At 41.1% G+C, this 18032-nt stretch overlaps 1 protein-coding gene across 3 annotated transcripts in view; it reads left to right on the top strand.

The window, feature by feature from the left end:
* The window catches only part of LOC149450058 (zinc metalloproteinase-disintegrin-like batroxstatin-1), a 77818-nt gene that overhangs the window by 29956 nt on the left and 29830 nt on the right, over nt 1-18032 (top strand). For all 3 annotated transcript variants that reach the window (XM_089692492.1, XM_089692491.1, XM_089692493.1), the window contains 5 exons: nt 896-1065; nt 3379-3463; nt 7518-7648; nt 10943-11120; nt 15935-16024. In XM_089692492.1, coding sequence (XP_089548618.1) covers nt 896-1065; nt 3379-3463; nt 7518-7648; nt 10943-11120; nt 15935-16024 — 654 coding nt within the window. The remainder of the gene's footprint in view (nt 1-895; nt 1066-3378; nt 3464-7517; nt 7649-10942; nt 11121-15934; nt 16025-18032) is intronic.

Here is an 18032-nt window from a genome sequence, read left to right as displayed (position 1 = left end):
GTTGCCCAGTTACACTTGTCAGCGTCTTGCCCCCCTCCCCCAGTTATACTGGCAAGTCAGTATAGCAGCCTCAATTACATTGGCAGTAACTGTAGTGTTCCCAGTTCTTAGCTGTCAGTCTAATGCCCCTTTAAACTGGTGGTTAGTGAGGTGCCTTCTTTGAATTGATGGTAAATGTTTTGGTGCCCCCTTTAAACTGGAGGCCAGTGTGCTGCTACAATGGCTTGTTGAATATGTTATGTACAGTATATGTTTTTATGTATTTGGTATGTTTCTTTGTTCTCCCTCTGTTTTTGCTCCTAGTTAGGCCAGCACTTGGTCAGACACTATTGCCCCTATTCCTTTTTTAAAAGCAGAATTAAACTCAAAAACAAACATTTATTATATTGTAGCTTACCATTTTTGTGATAGCTGCATTTGTTTTTTGTTCACACCAGATGCACTCCAGTGCGTTTTATTTCTGCATCAAAAATACATGCACAGTGTTTTCCATGTATTCTAGTTGCCCTAGTTCACACCAGTGCAGTCAGTTCCCGTCAGTTTCCGGTGCAGAAAAAAAAAAAGTAAAACATACTGCATTTTTTTCTGCACAGGATTATACTGGCACACAGCAAAATGCATACAAAATGCACTGGAACGGAGTGTGTTGTGAACTGTAAGCAAAATACATCTGGAAAGCATCTTGAGTGCATTTGTGCTCATAAACAGACTGATTTTACTGTTGTGGGTTTAGTAACACTTTAAGTTGGTTGTCATTGGCTTTGATACCCCCTTACATTTAAAGTCAATTCAATTTTTAAAGCTATTGAAAGCTGAGTATCTTTGAATGTCACATTGTCAGCCTACCAATGGAAGACATTTATAATATACATACCTCTTTTATTATTATTTTCAGGTGTACAAGCTGCTAAATATATTTGTGACATTGACTGGCATGGAAATCTGGAATACAGAAGACCATTTTCAAGTAGTCACAAACATACATCATACACTAGACAGATTCTCTGATTGGAGGAAAAAAAATCTGTTCCCCAGGAAACCCCATGATAATGCTCAATTTTTGACGTAAACCTTGCTTGTATTTATCTGTTTATATTAAAAAAGGAAGAAATATAAGGAATATGAAGTGCTGATTAGTGTATCACAGCATGATTTTTGGCAGTTGTCTACACTTTGTATTTATTGGTTTTTTTACTGTTAGTGGCAGGTGTTATCTATTGATATTTTACATATTCATTTGGCTTACTTACCATAGTACCTACTTATTCTGTAGGTTGGCATTTGATTGGTGAGCTGATTGGACTACTGATATAGTTACAGCCTTTGATACAGCTTTATTCCTAGAAATATCTACAGCCACCAATATAATCATAGGGGTGGGTACGAGGCACTGCATACCACAAATGTAGAGGGCTTTCACCAGTGGCATACTAAAGGGGGTGCAGGGGAATGCAGACCTACTGAAGGTGCTGAGGCTGTCCAACATTAATTTTATTGTGTTGCATGGCGCTGCTCCAATAAAACACGCAGACATTTAGGGGAATTTATGAAAACTGGAGCATACAGAATCTTGAGCAGCTCTGCAAGGCAACCCATGCATGGCAAGAAAGTAGCTGATTGGTTGCCATACAGAGCTTCTCGAGGTTCTGTCTGCTCCAGTTGTGATAAATCCCCCTCAATGTGTTTTACATTTTATGCTCCTGGCCACTACACAGTAAGTACATTACTCCTGAAGTTCTTCTTTAAGGTAGGCTGTGTGTAGAAAAGCATATGTATGAAAAAGTTTCATTTTATTAAAGTGATTGTAAATGCTTAGTTGTTTTTTTTTTAATAACAAACAGGTTTATACTTACTTGCTTTATGCAATAGAATTGCACAGAGCAGCCCTGAGCATCCTCTTCTCGGGTCACCTGCCGTTTCTCATGGCTCCTCCCCTCTGCTTAGTGCCCCCATAGAAAGCTGCTTTCTATGGGGGCACTCCTGTGGGCTCACTCCTGAACCTTGCTAACTGTGTCTATTAACAAAGACAGCGGGACTCAGCCCTGTCCACTGCCCCCTTGTCAGTGCCTTCCACTGTCTTAGCTAAGCCAGTGAGACCAGGAAGTGAAGGGAGAGAAGAACTGCAGACCTGCTGAATCGAATGAGGGCTCAGGTAAGTATAAGGTGGGGTGAGGGTGGATTCTTTTTTATTTTAATACAAGGAATGTAAAAAGGTAAAAAATATTTAGGCTTTATTACCACTTTAAAATGAATGTGTTGAGGTTTATACATGTCTGTTACACTCTTGCTCGTGGAACAGTCATTAAAGTGTTACTAAACCCAGGACCCTGAATTCACTATATCTGGTCTCCCACAGTACAGACAACATGGAAGTGCAATTATTTTAGTAAATATAAACTGCTAAATACCTTTTCTCATCAGCAGTTAGAGCAGTCTTGTGACTTCTATTAGTGTCCAGCAGAGCACTGGTTAAAGCTTGTAGGAGGTGTTTTCTTTCTGCTCTAGGAGGATGCAGAACCCCTGACCTCTGTCTGGACAGTGCTGATTGGCCCTGTGCTGATCACATGCACTCTCCCAAGAAGAAAAACCTCTCTAGCAATACACACTAATACACACCAAACTGAGCATGTGCAGAAGGGCTACGGGTTTAGTCTGTCTTATCAGGAGATAATACATGGACATTTGAACAAGAGGAGGGGCAGAGAATAAAGGATCAAATGGCCTTTTTACACAGTGCAGAGTATTAACCTCTTAGGTTCCACAGTGAAAATAACATGCATGCTTTACTGCATATACAGACTGAATTTACTGTTGTGGGTCACACTTTAAAGCATATTTTATGGGTAAAAGGACTTTAGCATATGTGTGTTGAGTATAGGGGGAGTAGGCTCAGGTTTTATTTACCTAGGCCCCTTTAAGCCCCTTCCTTGCAATTTGACCACCAATAACTCAGTGCAGCACATTTTGTTGTTCATAACATTTTTTGGATGTGGGGGTGTAAAAAAATTACCTGCACTGGGTGCCAGATATGCTAGGTATTCCGCTGGCTTTTATAGAATCAGAGGGGTCAGCAGAAGGAACCATGGCAGGGAACACAAGCACCCAACATCACCTAGAATTGAGGGACATTAATGTCATAGAGGGGAGTATACTATGTCTTCTGTTGCTGCTGGTGTTATTTTGTTTTCTTTAAAGACCTGATGGAGTCTCTTTGATTGCCCATTTATCTGTCTGTCCAGTTGATTCCTCTTTAGATTTCTATTGTACAACGTAAGTTAAACTGCTAAACACCGACAAAAAACATGAAAACATTAGCATTTTTTGTCCAGCATTGCTACAGGAGTTTTCAGCTTCTGTATATGTTTTTGTTTCTTTCAGGAATGTTGATTTTGATGGCAATGATGTGGGACTAGCTTACACTAAAGAAATGTGTGATGATAAATGGTCTGCAGGAGTAAACCAGGTGAGACGTGAAACACTCCTCACAGTCCGTGGCTGATCATTATTGCTATTACAATGTTTTTTACTACAAGAATGTTAGTAGTATCCAGGGATACATGAACAACTGCCTGTTAGCTTAAAGCCCAACTCTGGCAAAATGTATAATTATCCCTTGCAGTGGGGCTGCAAGGGATACCTGCTTGTGTTGTCTAGGGAAGAGGAGAAACACTTTTACTTACCTGATCCTCTGTTTCCCCATGCTCTGGCAGTGGACTGTCCTTTGGCGTCATCAAGTCCACTACAGAACTAAGGGCCCTGCATTGGTCTTGATGATGTCAGGACCCTAGCCTGCAAGAGTGCAGGGTAGAAGATGCTGTGGGGACAAGTCTAGAAGTGGAGGAGACCAGAAGATTGGGCAAATAAATCTTCTTTTATTGTTTCCCTAGACCTAAATGAGTAATTAACCTTTGCAGCATGGGCATAACTTTTTAGCTCCCTGGAGTTGGGCTTTGAGAGCTTATGTCAGCAGGCTTCAGAACTGCTTTATTCCCTGTACAATTCTATTTAAAAGCAGCCACAGCAGATCTACTGCACCTATAATGGATTTGGAATGATGTCAAAAGCCTCTCATAGGGATGTTGAAAGTATGCTGTATTTGCCCATAAACACTTGCATTAATGCTGTTATTTACAGGATTCAAACACATTGTCAGAACAGACAGTAGATCTTCCTAAGTATTTAAATGTGACTTACTGACACCTCTCAGAGTCAGAAAGGTGTTAAACCAAGTACACAGCAATATGCAAAAACACAGTGTAAGCAGCTGAGTAGGGTTAACCACTTGACCAGGCCATTTTTGCAATATGGTAATTTATGTCATTTTTTTCCCACAAATAGAGCATTCTTTTAGTGGTATTTGATCACCTCGGGGCTTTTTATTGTTTGCTCTATAAATGAAAAAACACCAACATTTAAAAAGAAAAAAAAAGAAAAATTTTACTATTTGCCATAAAACATATTCAATAAAAAAAAAATTTAAAAAATAAAATTTCTTCATAAATTTAGGCCAAAATGTATTCTGCTACATATGTTTGGCAGAAAAATCCCAATAAGCATATATTGATTGGTTTCCGCAAAAGTTATATCACCTACAAATTTTTTATTTATTTATTTATTTCAGGTACTTATATAGTGCTGTCAATTTACACAGCGCTTTACACATATATTGTACATTCACATCAGTCCCTAACCCTCAAGGGGCGTACAATCTAAGGTCCCTAACTCACATTTATACATACACATACTAGGGACAATTTAGACAAGATCCAATTCACCTACCAGCATGTCTTTGGAGTGTGGGAGGAAACCGGAGTACACGGAGGAAACCCACGCAGGCACAGGGAGAACATGCAAACTCCAGGCAGGTGGTGCTGTGGCTGGGATTTCAACCAATGACCCTAGTACTGCCAGGTGAAAGTGCTAACCATTTAGCCACTGTGCTGCCCAAATGGCGGTATATACAGTTGTGACCAAAATTATTCAACCCCCAATGCTGTAAAGGGGTTTAGGGACTATAGTGTACATTTGGAATTGTATTCAGAATCAAATCCTACAAGGACGTTGTAACTACCCAAATGCAACTAAAATGACATCAATTGTTTATGTAATACAGTAGTAAATGGTTCTTATGTGGTTTCTTCATTGCCACAATTATTCAACCCCTTAAAGACTACCACTCTGAAGAACAGAGGTTCATACAGGTGCTTTCCATCAGGTATTGAAAACACCTGTGGATGTCACCGAGCAGCAATCAAGCATAATAAGCACCAATTAGGCAGCTTTAAAATGACTGTGATACTCAGCTCCTTCTAGACATTTACTGGTGTGGTTACAAACATGGTGAAGGCAAGAGAATGGTCCAGGAAGACAAGAGAAGAGGTGATTTCTCTTCACAGGAAGGGCAATGGCTATAAGAAGATTGCAAAGATGTTAAACATACCAAGAGACACCTTAGGAAGCATCATTCGCAAATTCAAGGCAAAGGGCACTGTTGAAACGCTACCTGGTCGTGGCAGAAAGAAGATGCTGACTTCGACTGCTGTGCGCTACCTGAAGCGTAGAGTGGAGAGAAGTCCCCGTGTGACTGCTGAGGAACTGAGAAAAGATTTGTCAGATGTGGGTACAGAAGTTTCAGCCCAGACAATAAGACGCACACTGCGTAATGAAGGCCTCCGTGCCAGAACTCCCAGGCGTACCCCCTTGCTGTCTCCAAAGAATAAGAAGAGTCGACTGCAGTATGCCAAAAGCCATGTGGACAAACCACAAAAGTTGTGGGATAGTGTTCTGTGGACTGATGAAACAAAATTAGAACTGTTTGGGCCCATGGATCAACGCTATGTTTGGAGGAGGAAGAACAAGGCCTATGATGAAAAGAACACCTTGCCTACTGTGAAGCATGGTGGAGGGTCAATCATGCTTTGGGGCTGTTTTGCTTCTGCAGGTACAGGGAAGCTTCAGCGTGTGCAAGGTACCATGAATTCTCTTCAGTACCAGGAGATATTGGATGGAAACGTGATGCAGTCCGTCACACACCTGAGGCTTGGGAGACGTTGGACCTTTCAACAGGACAATGATCCCAAGCATACCTCCAAGTCCACTAGAGCATGGTTGCAGAGGAAAGGCTGGAACATTTTGGAGTGGCCATCGCAGTCACCAGACTTAAATCCGATTGAGAACCTCTGGTGGGACTTAAAGAAAGCAGTTGCAGTGCGCAAGCCTAAGAATGTGACTGAACTGGAGGCCTTTGCCCATGAAGAATGGGCGAAGATACCCGTAGATCGCTGCAAGACACTTGTGTCAAGCTATGCTTCACGTTTAAAAGCTGTTATAACTGTAAAAGGATGCTGTACTAAGTACTAAGATTGAATGTCACTTGGGGGTTGAATAAAACTGATAATGCTGTGAGCACAGAAAAGACATTTGTGGTTATTTCATTATAACTGTTATGTTATATTTGTCTGACCTACAAGTGCCTCTTTAATGTAAATGTAAGCAAGATGACTGAATGATCAAAAGCAATGTCAAACTGGCCAAAACACTCAATTTCAGTGGGGGTTGAATAATTTTGGTCACAACTGTATACTAGATTTTTTAAATTAAATTTTTACTAGTAATGGCAATTTATAGTGGGACTGTGATATTGCTGCAGACAGCCTGACACTAACTGACACTAATATAGTGTTCAGTGCTAAAAATATAAACTGACACTGTACTAATGACACTGACTGGGAAGGGGTTAAACATTTATTGTGATCACAGGGGTAATTGTGTGCCTAGCCAGTGTTTTTGTGTGTACAGTGTGCTGTTTTTGCTAGGTAATCTGCTAGATTTTATTCCCTGAATAAAATCTAGCAGATTGCCACTGACAGAGCACAGCTCTGCCTTGGTTACATAGACAGAGCTGTGTTCTGTCAGTCTCCTTGACGATCAACAGGTGACGGCGGTGATCATCCATTGTCCAGCACCTGTTGATCGGCTTGCAGAAGTGGCGCTCCAGCATTTCCGCACCCCCCCCCCCCCCAGTGGCGGAAATGTAACGTTTATATACGTGATTTTGCACAGAACATCCACCATGCATGTAGCAGTAAATCTGCTATAGGGTGGATGGAAAGTGGTTAAATAGTCTTGCTGTACCCAGGCTGTGATTGATGACTTGCATCCTACGATTGTTGGTAGACACCTGTAGGAGGCTATTGGAATTACAAGCTGATAACCACTTGAGCACCATACCACCTCTGTCAAGTTGTTGCCAAGTTGTAGCATTATTATATGGACATAAACCAACATAAACCAGATGCAGTTACAGTACATGTAGCTGATTCATAAAAATAGGATGCATTCAATTAAAAATTAAGCCCAGATGGCTTCCTAATCTTCCTATCCTATCCAGAATTTACTTGGGATTCATACCCTGATCGGAGGTCTCCTTTAACATTACATCAGGATGTTTTACAACTCTACTCTATGTTATGTTTCCTTTAACTTCTGATAATGCTGTTCTCTAACAATGTTCACAGGATCACTCTGCAGATCCTATTAGGGTTGGTGCAACCATGGCACATGAAATGGGGCACAATCTAGGAATGAATCATGATGAAAATGAATGCAAATGCTACCCTAAACCCTGTATCATGACACCTTCTTTAAGGTAAGTGACTCAAATACCAATTTTCACAGCTGATGTAAGCAGGGATGTAAACCCATTCACAAAAATCTATTGAACTCTTTAAAGATGAAGTTTAATCTGCTTATATTTTGCCTTTCCTTGTACTCCCATCTTCCATTTTCCATTCCATTTTTAAATAATACCTTTCTGTTTTTATTAGACACCTTGTTTTAGATCTAGTGAGATCACAATTGCCAACACTTGACAATAATTAATATAAACAACCAGAGCCAGTGCTACCACTAGGCAAACTAGACAGCGGCCTAGGGCGCACTGCCACCTAGGGCACAGTCATGGTCAGGGCCACTGATAGGGCAGTACAGCCAGCTCTCCTGTAACATTAATGATATTTTCTCTGGGCCCCATCAGTTCACCAGAGGGGCCCAGGAAGCAAGGAGCAGAGAGGGACTTTTTTTTTTATTTTCAGCACAGACAGCTAAAGCCACACTGCGTTTTGCAATGCTGATCAGTGATCAGCTGCTCACAGCCTTTCACTGGTGGAGTAATTCTTTCACTGGTAGTGTGATTATCCCTTTCTCCGCTGTGGAGGGCAGAAGGCGAGGATGTAGCCTGGTGGTGGGAGGTGATTCAACAGCAAGATGGCCGAGGGCATAGGCAGCAGTGGGAACTCAATGCACGGGCAAGCTCACAATTTCTGTTAGCTGAGGCAAAGAAATGTGTTGCTGAGCCACACTTTTACCGTCCCCCAACCACTCCCCATTATGCTGCAAAGGCACTGCCACCATAGTATGACAATAGTGTTGGGGTGTTGTGTAAAACCTCCTGCTTCCGTACTACATCAACGTTTTCCCAGAAACTGTATATGCCATCATAACCTTTGATACTGTACCTCACGACAAAGCAAATAGACTCGCAATTTCAGTCACAGAGGTGCCAGCTACGCGGGCACCAACAATTCACCCCCTTTGAAGCTCAGTGCACTTTGACAGGACACAGTATTACTAGCTGCATATGCAGTGAATGACGAAAGTGAGGCTTCCCATCTGTTAGCTAGGTGTCTCATCACACAGCGGAAGCAAAAGAGTGTTACATCACTTCCGCTTTCAACGCTAAACATGCTGTCACTTTCATACCTGCAAATTATATAGTGTTTCAGTTCTTTTGTCTAACATATATATAATGAAAGAAATATATATTATTTATTTTTTATTTTTACATACTGTAACCAGTCAGGGTCCCTAATCACCACCGCACCTGTCAGTGTCTCTGATCTCCACCATACCAGTCATATTGTCCCTAATCACCACCACACTAGTTCAATGACCCTGATCATTGCAACAGAAGTTACAGTGTCCCTGATCAATGCCACACCAGTCATATTGTCCCTAATCACTGCAACAACAGTCCTAGTGTCTCTGATCACCGTCACACCAGTTATATTGTCCCTAATCACTGCGACAACAGTCTGAGTCTGCCTGATCACCACCACTACCGTTACAGTGTCCCTGATCATCGCCACACCAGTCCCAGTGTCCGTGATCACCACCACACTAGTCATATTTTCCATAATCACCACCACGCCAGTTGCAATGTCTCTGATCACCGCCACACCAGTAAGTGTCCCAGATCATTACTGAATGTGCAGCTTATGCCCCTAGATAGCCTGAAGGCGCTCCTTGGATTTTGGGCCTCTCTATATAGCTAGGCTGTGAAAAAGTTTCACAAATGTGAAATGTGTTTTAGGGTGTAATTCTAAGTATACCTATGGTGTGTGTTAGAAATATCCTATCAATTGACAACTTTGTGTAAAAGCATACATTTTCATTTTCTTTCCTGCATTTTCCAAAAACTTGTGATAAAAAATGACATTTTCAAAAGATTCACGATGCCTGTCAGAAAATACCTTGGAGACAAGAGTGTGCTTTTCAAATGTGGTAATTTTGTGTGTCCTGGTGCTCCATTTTTTGACCCCCAAAAATGTGATATTTAGTTGGGAAATTAGATGTGTAATTTGTGCTCCTTAAAAGCCCCTAGGGCGCCCTTGGATTTTGGTTCCCCTCAATGCATCTAGGCTGAGAAAAAGTCTCAAGCATGTAGTATCCTCACACTCAAAAGGCAAAGCAGAATGTGTTTTGCGGTGTATTTGTAGGTATGCCTATGCCAGATGTGAGAAATTAATATTTAATTTAAGTTTTTTAAAATTTGATTAAAAAAAATACAACTTAAAAAAACTCACCATGCTTCTTGTTGAATACATTGGACCGCCTACTTTCCATAAAGCAGTCATTTGGGGAGTATTTGAACTGTCTCAGAATTTTAGGAAAAATAATTGAAATAAGCAGTCAGTACATCAGGACTGATCAATGTACCATAGATCGTAGACCCTAACACTTCACATAGACTAAATAATATACACTGATTTGGGTTATATTTACCAAAGAAATGTAGCAGCATTTATGAAGAAAGAATATTTGTGTGCAAAATTTTATAGCAGAAACTAAGAGAAATGTTTTGTTTTTTTTAAATTTTCGCTATTGTTTCATTAATTTAGCACAAAAATAAAAAAAAACTCAGTGGTGATTAAATACTACCAAGAGAAAGCTCTATTTGTCTAAATATGAGAACAATTTCATTTCGGTACAGTGTAGCATGACTGAGTAATTGTTATTCAAAGTGTGACAGCGCTGAAAGCTGAAAAATGGCCAGGACTGGAAGGGGATGAAAGTGTCTGGTCCAGAAAGGGGTTAAGGTACTTTCAGTTACTTTTTCAAATCTTAAATGTGCAAACTCATGTTAGGAGTGTTGAGGTTTCTAAAAATGTTTGGGAATCCAGAGTTCAGATTGAATGTTTAAGGCTACGTTTACACATGTGGCTGTCACTGTCATACAGTGAAAAACAATCAGTAGTGAAGAGAAGGTAGTGTGGGAAGCGATATGTCTCCTTCTCACTGCCTGTTTTAACCCTGTAAAAGCCACATCACCGTGGAGGCACAGTCCCATTCGCTTGAATGGGTCACATTCACACATGGTACTGCCTGACGAACACAACAGGGAGCTTAATGTTTGCCAGGTTGGGGGGTGGTAAAATGAGTCTCAACCAAGTGTTTTATGGCCCCCAATCACAAGTGTAAATTAGCCCTAAGTTCTTCAGACAATGGTAATCTCTTGAATAAGTGGCTATTAAGCTCTAAATACAATTTGTTCCTTTATGTGCAAAATCATATTTTAGCTGCTTGCCACTCAACATACAGAGATATGCCTTGTCCCCTGGACACCATATACCTCATCACTCTTATTGTGTATCTCCTTTTACAGCGGTGATACTCCATACAAGTTCAGCTCTTGCAGTCATCAGAGCTATCAGAATTTCATTGAAAATCAAAAGTCACTCTGTATGAAAAACAAACCACAAAATTCTGATATTTTGAATGATCCAGTGTGTGGAAATCAGTTCACAGAGGCTGGAGAGGAATGTGACTGTGGCACAGTGGAGGTAATTATGCCTTGTCACCTATAAACTTGTTTGTGCCAGAGAACCTTCACTTTTTCTGTAGTTATTTTTATGTTTTTTTAAAAAAAGTTGATATAGCATGGAGATTTGTTTGCTATGAAAATTATATTAAAGGTTAAATGCTAAATAAAACCTGACAGAACACAAAAAATGATTACTTATTAGGGAGATGCAGCAACCCATAGGGAGCAATGAATTACAAAAAAACCCAGAACATTGTGATATAACACATTGTGATTTATAAATAGCCATTAGCCCTTTTCTGTGTTGTATTTTGACTTGGTTGAAAAAAAGTAATGTTCTTTACCTGTGCTAATGCTGTCCATCCAGTCCTGGGATTTACACAGCTCTGTTACACATGTCAGGGGTGGAGATCTGATTTTTTTTCTGCCACAATAACACTTGGAGGTCTCCACCCCACCCAGTGCCTAGACAGGGAAAGGAAAATCAGCACACAAATTAATTCATTTCTCTGTCACTCGACTCTCTCCTGCTACCGACATGCTTCTTACATTGCAGCACAATGGATTGGCAGCTTGTACCGCTTCTCCCTCCTCCATTCGAAGCTCCACTTTAAAGAGACTGCAGGTGGTTGATACCAAGTCAGATTCAGGTAGTTACTGTGCTTTTAAATAAAAATACATTTCATGATGTAGTAAAGAATACAGAGCTACAATAATTTGTCTTCTTCATCTACAGTAGCTGGAGTTCAGCTTTAAGCATTAGGCCCCTTGCACACAGGGCCGTCTAGGAGCAGTGTTTCCTTTCCAACATTCTAGTATGCTCAGGAAGGACAGGAGCAGTGTCCAGCCCCGCTGCAGACAGCCTATCAAAATGTATGGCAGGCTGTGGCTGGATTGAACTAAATGCCGTATTGAATGGTACCCACATTTGGGGCTTTGTGCATTCAGGGACGAAAGTCGTAGAGGGCCCTAAATGCGGGTACCAATTGATGCAGTGTTCAGTCCTATCCATGGACTTTGACAGGCTGCCCGCAGTGGGATTGAACGCAGCACCTGTCCCTCCTTAAGCTCCTAAATCTGGCCAGGTCTACATAGATGTAACCACTTGTTAGCAGTCATCATTTTACAGCATACTGAAACTAAAATGATGTTTATGAGACATCTGTTGACAAGCAGGTAAATATATAAAAGATAAACTGCTAACACTTAAGAATTTGGCTCATCCACCCCAATGCGCTTCACAGGACTGCTGTCTTAGCCACCTGTAGAATGCATCGTAAAATGGAATAAGGTCTGCACAATCACATTAAGCATTGAAGATTTTATTGGACTTAACAAGCAGTATTTCATAGGATGCCTTGATGCCTTTTACTCAGAAGTACTTACTAGTAATTACAGATGATAGCCTGAATAAACAGCATTTACCAGCCAACTGGCTGAAAACCCACTTATCCTTCAAGATGCTGCTGTTGCCACACTGCATGTGGTTTTAAAGTTTTAACACCATTCTAATGCATTGATGATTCCGAACATAAATTATACAATAGCTTGGAGCGCAAATAAACAGGTTAATATCTCAGAGATTAAATTGCCCAGCTCTAGATTACACAATGCAGACAGTATAGACCAGACATTGTAAGCCAGGGTTCTTCCATAGGTTGTTAGAGGTTCCTTGGGCTTTGACTTATAGACCTCCCATTTGATGGTGCCTGCACAATTCTAGGACCATTGTGACCTAGCTAGCAGCTTGACACCAACGTTCTTTTTACCTGTCTACAAGGGTTGCATTCTTCCTACTGACTGTCACTATAAGAATCATTTTCCCCAAAGACCCATTATGAATTGGATTTAATAAGGGTTCTATGAAAACTGCAGCTGCCAGGAAGCTGGAGCAGTGAACTTGAGTTTGGAAACACAGCAATCCTCCCAGTGGCAGTATGGAGTCAGGTCTCAAGCTATATTTGGCACCAGCCAGGCAGACAGATGCAGAATCATGATCAAGTTCAAGGTCAGGAACAGGCAGGAGTCGGCAGTGTGTGCTGTTGGTGAGGTACCAAGTTAGGAGGCAGAACCATGGTCAGAAGTCCAAGCCATGGTCCATAACACAGTGGAACAGAAGACAGACAGAGTGAGGGGTAATCCAAAGAGAGGTGTCAGGCGTAGCCAAGTCAGTAAAAATGTAAACAGACTTTTAGGAACTCAGAATGCAGGAACCAGAGCCGAAGACAATCCAGCAATGAGGCCAGGCAAATCTTAGGTTTAAATAGCCCGCTGGGCACCAGAATCTCTGGGTGTGCCCATGTGCCCATGCATGCATTGAGGCCTGTTTGTGCTTATGTGTGTGCGCATTCTTGTCCTTGCACATGCGCACGGAAATGAGCACCTGCTGCATGGGAATCAGCACTTGCTGTACGAGATTCCAGACAGTAGCATAAAGATAAAAATAGTTCATGTTGATTGAGAGAGTTTAGTTCTGCTTTAAAGTGTAAGGAAAATTTCAAAAAGTCCCCCCCCCCCCCCCACTATGCTAATCTTACTCAACCCACTCCACATAAGTTAGCTCTGATGAACCCTATCTACACTGCTCAAAAAAAAATAAAGGAACACTTTTTAATCAGAGTATGGCATCAAGTCAATTAAACTCTTGGGATATTGATCTGGTGAGTTAAGAGGGGGTTGTTAATTAGTTTCAGCTGCTTTGGTGTTAATGGAATTAACAACAGGTGCAATAGATGGGCAACAATGAAACAACCCCCAAAACAGGAATGATTTTACAGGTGGAGGCCACTGACACTTTTTTCCCTACTCATCTTTTCTGAATGCTATTCACTAGTTTTGCATTTGGCTAGGGTCAGTGTCACTACTGGTAGCATGTGGTAACACATGGACCCTACAGAGGTTGCACAGGCAGTCCAACTCCTCCAGGATGGCACATCAATATGTGCCATTGCCAGAAGGTTTGCTGTGTCTCCCAGCACAGTCTCAAGAGCATGGAGGAGATTCCAGGAGATAGGCAGTTACACTAGGAGAGCTTGACATGGCCGTAGAAGGGCCTTAACCCATCAGCAGGACTCGTATCTGCTCCTTTGTGCAAGGAGGAACAGGATGAGCACTGCCAGAGCCCTACAAAATGACCTCCAGCAGGCCACTGGTGTGAATGTCTCTGACCATCAATCAGAAACAGACTTCATGAGGGTGTCCTGAGGGCCTGACATCCTCTAGTGGGCCCTGTTCTCACTGCCTGGCACAAGAATTGCAAAAGGCCAACCTAAATACATAGACAGTATGATAACCAATAAAGATCTGAAAAGAAACAACAAATATGAAGGGCTATAGCCTCTAAAGTCCAGCCTAAACAATCAGGTCACTAGTGCACTAGAAAAATATGTAAACTTGGTATGGCCAATCCAAAAGAAAAAGGAGAAAAAAGGTGTGTTAATGATGATGTCCAACAGAATGTATCCTCTGGAAGTCCATGAATGTGTACTATATCAGATATTCCATAGACATCCTGCAATGGTCTATCTTTACCATTGCAGGCTGTCTGTGGAATATCTAATATAGTGCATTGCACCGTATATGGAATATTATTTGGTGGTATATGTATTTTAGGTTGCACAGTTATGTATTTCATAGAGATTAATCATCATTTGAAGATCAATGAATTTTTAGTTTGCACATATTCTTTTATTCATTTATCACATTTAAAGTGAACAACGCACTTTTTTCAATGTGTTGAAATTATTTAGTCTGGTATTCAGGAAGATAGTAGCAGCAGTTCACTTTTTCACGATATACAATATAGCGCAAAGATTTTCTTCTTTTTCATTAGGAGCATGTCCCGACATTGTCAGGCATGCATACAAGCACGTGGGGGCCACACAAACTACTGAGTACCATTTTGAGCTTCTGCAATGAAATTTCAGAAAAATGGACTAGCCTGCTGCATCATTTTTTCACTTTGATTTTTGAGGTGTCTTTGAATTCAGTCCTCTGTAGGTTGATCATTTTAATTTCCATCAAATGATGGGGCATCCTTACGTTCCTAAAACATTACTCAGTCCACATTAGTATAGATATCCAGCATGATATTTTACCCTATTGAGATCTGATGTGTTTTCAAAGTGTTCCTTTAATTGTTTTGAGCAGTGTATATTAACAATATAAAGAGTCTTTATAAGAGTCTCTAGCTCCCTGGTCTCCTCCTCCCACGCCCGACTGCAGGACTTCTCCAAGACTTCCCCCATCCTCTGGAACTCCCTACCCCAATCCACCAGACTGTCACCTACCCTCCTCACCTTCAGGCGCACCCTGAAAACCCATCTCTTCAGGGAAGCCTACCCCACCCTCACCTAACAACCGATCTCCTCCACTTCTCCCACCACTGCATCCCCCACAGCCACTTCTTCCTGTACCACTTCCCCTCCCTCCTAGATTGTAAGCTCGAAAGAGCAGGGCGCTCGAACCCCTCGTGTATTGTATTGCTACTGTTTTGTCTCATGTTCTGTCCCCCTTGCTATTGTACAGAGCTGAGCAAACGCTTTGGCGCTATATAAATACTGTATAATAATAATGTATAATAATAAATGGCAAAGCAAGTCCCACCAAGTAAGCGTTGACCTATGGAGTGGCCACACAGACCCAGGTTAGAAGTGGTAGACTACTCCTTGATTGATTAGGTGTCTATATTTCTTTCTTATATAACCTTGCAAAGATAAAATTAAGGATTGTTAGCGGCCAGAAAATAGTCATTTTGTCAACATACAGTGTAATAAATAGAGCCAGCTATACCCATGTATAATTGATGTGATCACCTTTCCCTTCCTGTTACAGGAATGTACCAACAACTGCTGTGATGCCACCACCTGCAAACTCAAACAGGGCGTTCAGTGTGCAGAGGGAGAATGTTGCAAAGATTGCCAGGTAACACTCATAAATAAGGAAAGAGAGAGAGAGCAAGTGAAAGAGATAAGATGGGGTACAAAAGCACATTTTAGCAATAAATAAATATGGCATCTTTTTATTTCGCTTTGTTTGTACAGTTTGGTGGAAAAAGATACTGGTCCACACATTTTTCGTAATAGTTCAGAGTTGAAGTGTTGGGTCCATGGGTAGAGGGTTTGGAAGGGTGTATTTGTTCATAGATTTAGTTTGTAAGTTTCTTTGGCAAACCACTATCTATACAATACAGGATTATTACAAGTGGTCCTTGTAGAAATCTTCAAAGTCTGAAATGACTGAAGCACCAACTCACTACTCAGTGTCTAGAATGGACTTTATTAGATTTGGCAGTCAACAAAGGAAAGCTAGTGGATTTCCACTGCTAAACAGTCAGCATACATGAGAAACAGAACTGTCCATCGCAAATAACATTAAATATATTCCAGACTTTAGAACAATACTTCATAGCCCTGAACAAGGGAGGTGTTTGTAGCTCCAGAAATGCGTTGACTTTCTTTTGTTTACTGTTATGTCTAAAAAAGTCCATTCTAGATTCTGACTAGTGGGTTGGTACTTTTCCTTTGCACATCTTTTGTTTATCACATTTTAATGATATTAATTGCATTGTGAAAAGTTGTGTAATATAAGCGATGTGTGTTAACTGTGCTCATTCTGCATTCTCGACCCCCTAGTTAGTCAGCTTCTGCAAATTCTGCTAATAAGTTCTAAGAATGGAGGAGGTGGGCCTTTCACTCATTCGTCGATCCTCCATACATAGATCATTTTATATTGATAGAAGCTATAGTATGGCTTCTATGAATGGGGGGGGGTAAGGGTGGGCATAGCTGGCACTCTTCAAGAGTGCCTATGACAGGTCCCTTGGCTCATTTTAACCCCCAGAGCACTGGAAGATTACAGCTGTGGGGGTGGGATCAAATAACCTAAGATTTTAACTAATGCAGGCCATAGACGGGTCGAAAATCGGCTGATTTTTCTTTAAAAAAAATGAAAAATCGGTCATTCAAGCGGACGACGTTACCAGCAACGGTAAAAAAAATCGGCCGATTTTCATCCCGTCTACAGCCGGCAAAAAGTGTCCCTGCAGAGAGCTCTGCTATTTCCTTGAAAGTTCCTTGACATTTATAGCAGTTGCAACAATGTATTTGTATCCATTTAGGATACAGATGTTTTTATTTGGAAACAAATAGATACATTGTTGCAACAGCTATAAATGTCAAAGAAATAGCAGAGCTCTCTGCAGGGACATTTTTTGCCGGACTGGAATTCCTCTTCTTCTTCATCCTCTTCTTCTTCTTCATCCTCTTCTTCATCTTCTTCATCCTCTTCTTCCTCTTCTCAATCTTCTTCTTCTTCTTCATCCTCTTCTTCTTCTTCTTCTACTTCTTCTACTTCTTCTTCTTCATCCTCTTCCTCTTCTTCATCCTCTTCCTCTTCTTCTTCTTCTTCATCCTCTTCTTCTTCTTCTTCATCCTCTTCTTCTTCTTCCTCTTCCTCTTCTTCTTCTTCCTCTGCTTCTTTATCCTCTTCCTCATCCTCTTCTTCAGCTTCTTCATCCTCTTCTTCATCCTCTTCTTCTTCTCCTCCTTCTCATCCTCTTCTTTTTCTTCTTCTTCATCCTCTTCTTCTTCATCCTCTTCTTCTTCATCCTCTTCTTCTTCCTCTTCTTCTTCATCATCCTCTTCTTCATCCTCTTCTTCTTCTTCATCCTCTTCTTCTTCCTATTCTTCTTCTTCCTCCTCTTCTTCATCCTCTTCTTCTTCATCATCCTTTTCTTCTTCCTCTTCTTCTTCCTCTTCTTCATCCTCTTCTTCTTCCTCCTCTTCTTCCTCCTCTTCTTCCTCCTCTTCTTCCTCCTCCTCTTCCTCCTCCTCTTCTTCATCCTCTTCTTCATCCTCTTCTTCTTCTTCTTCTTCATCCTCTTCTTTTTTGTTCTTCTTTTTGTCTTCCTCTTGCAGGTCACTGCTCATGC

This window comes from Staurois parvus, unplaced genomic scaffold, assembly GCF_062004578.1.
Source record: "Staurois parvus isolate SC_StPar_1 unplaced genomic scaffold, SC_StPar_1.0 ptg000586l, whole genome shotgun sequence".
Classification (NCBI taxonomy): Eukaryota; Metazoa; Chordata; class Amphibia; order Anura; family Ranidae; genus Staurois; species Staurois parvus.
Note: the sequence above shows the minus strand (reverse complement) of the source record. Positions and strands in the feature narration are given on the sequence as shown.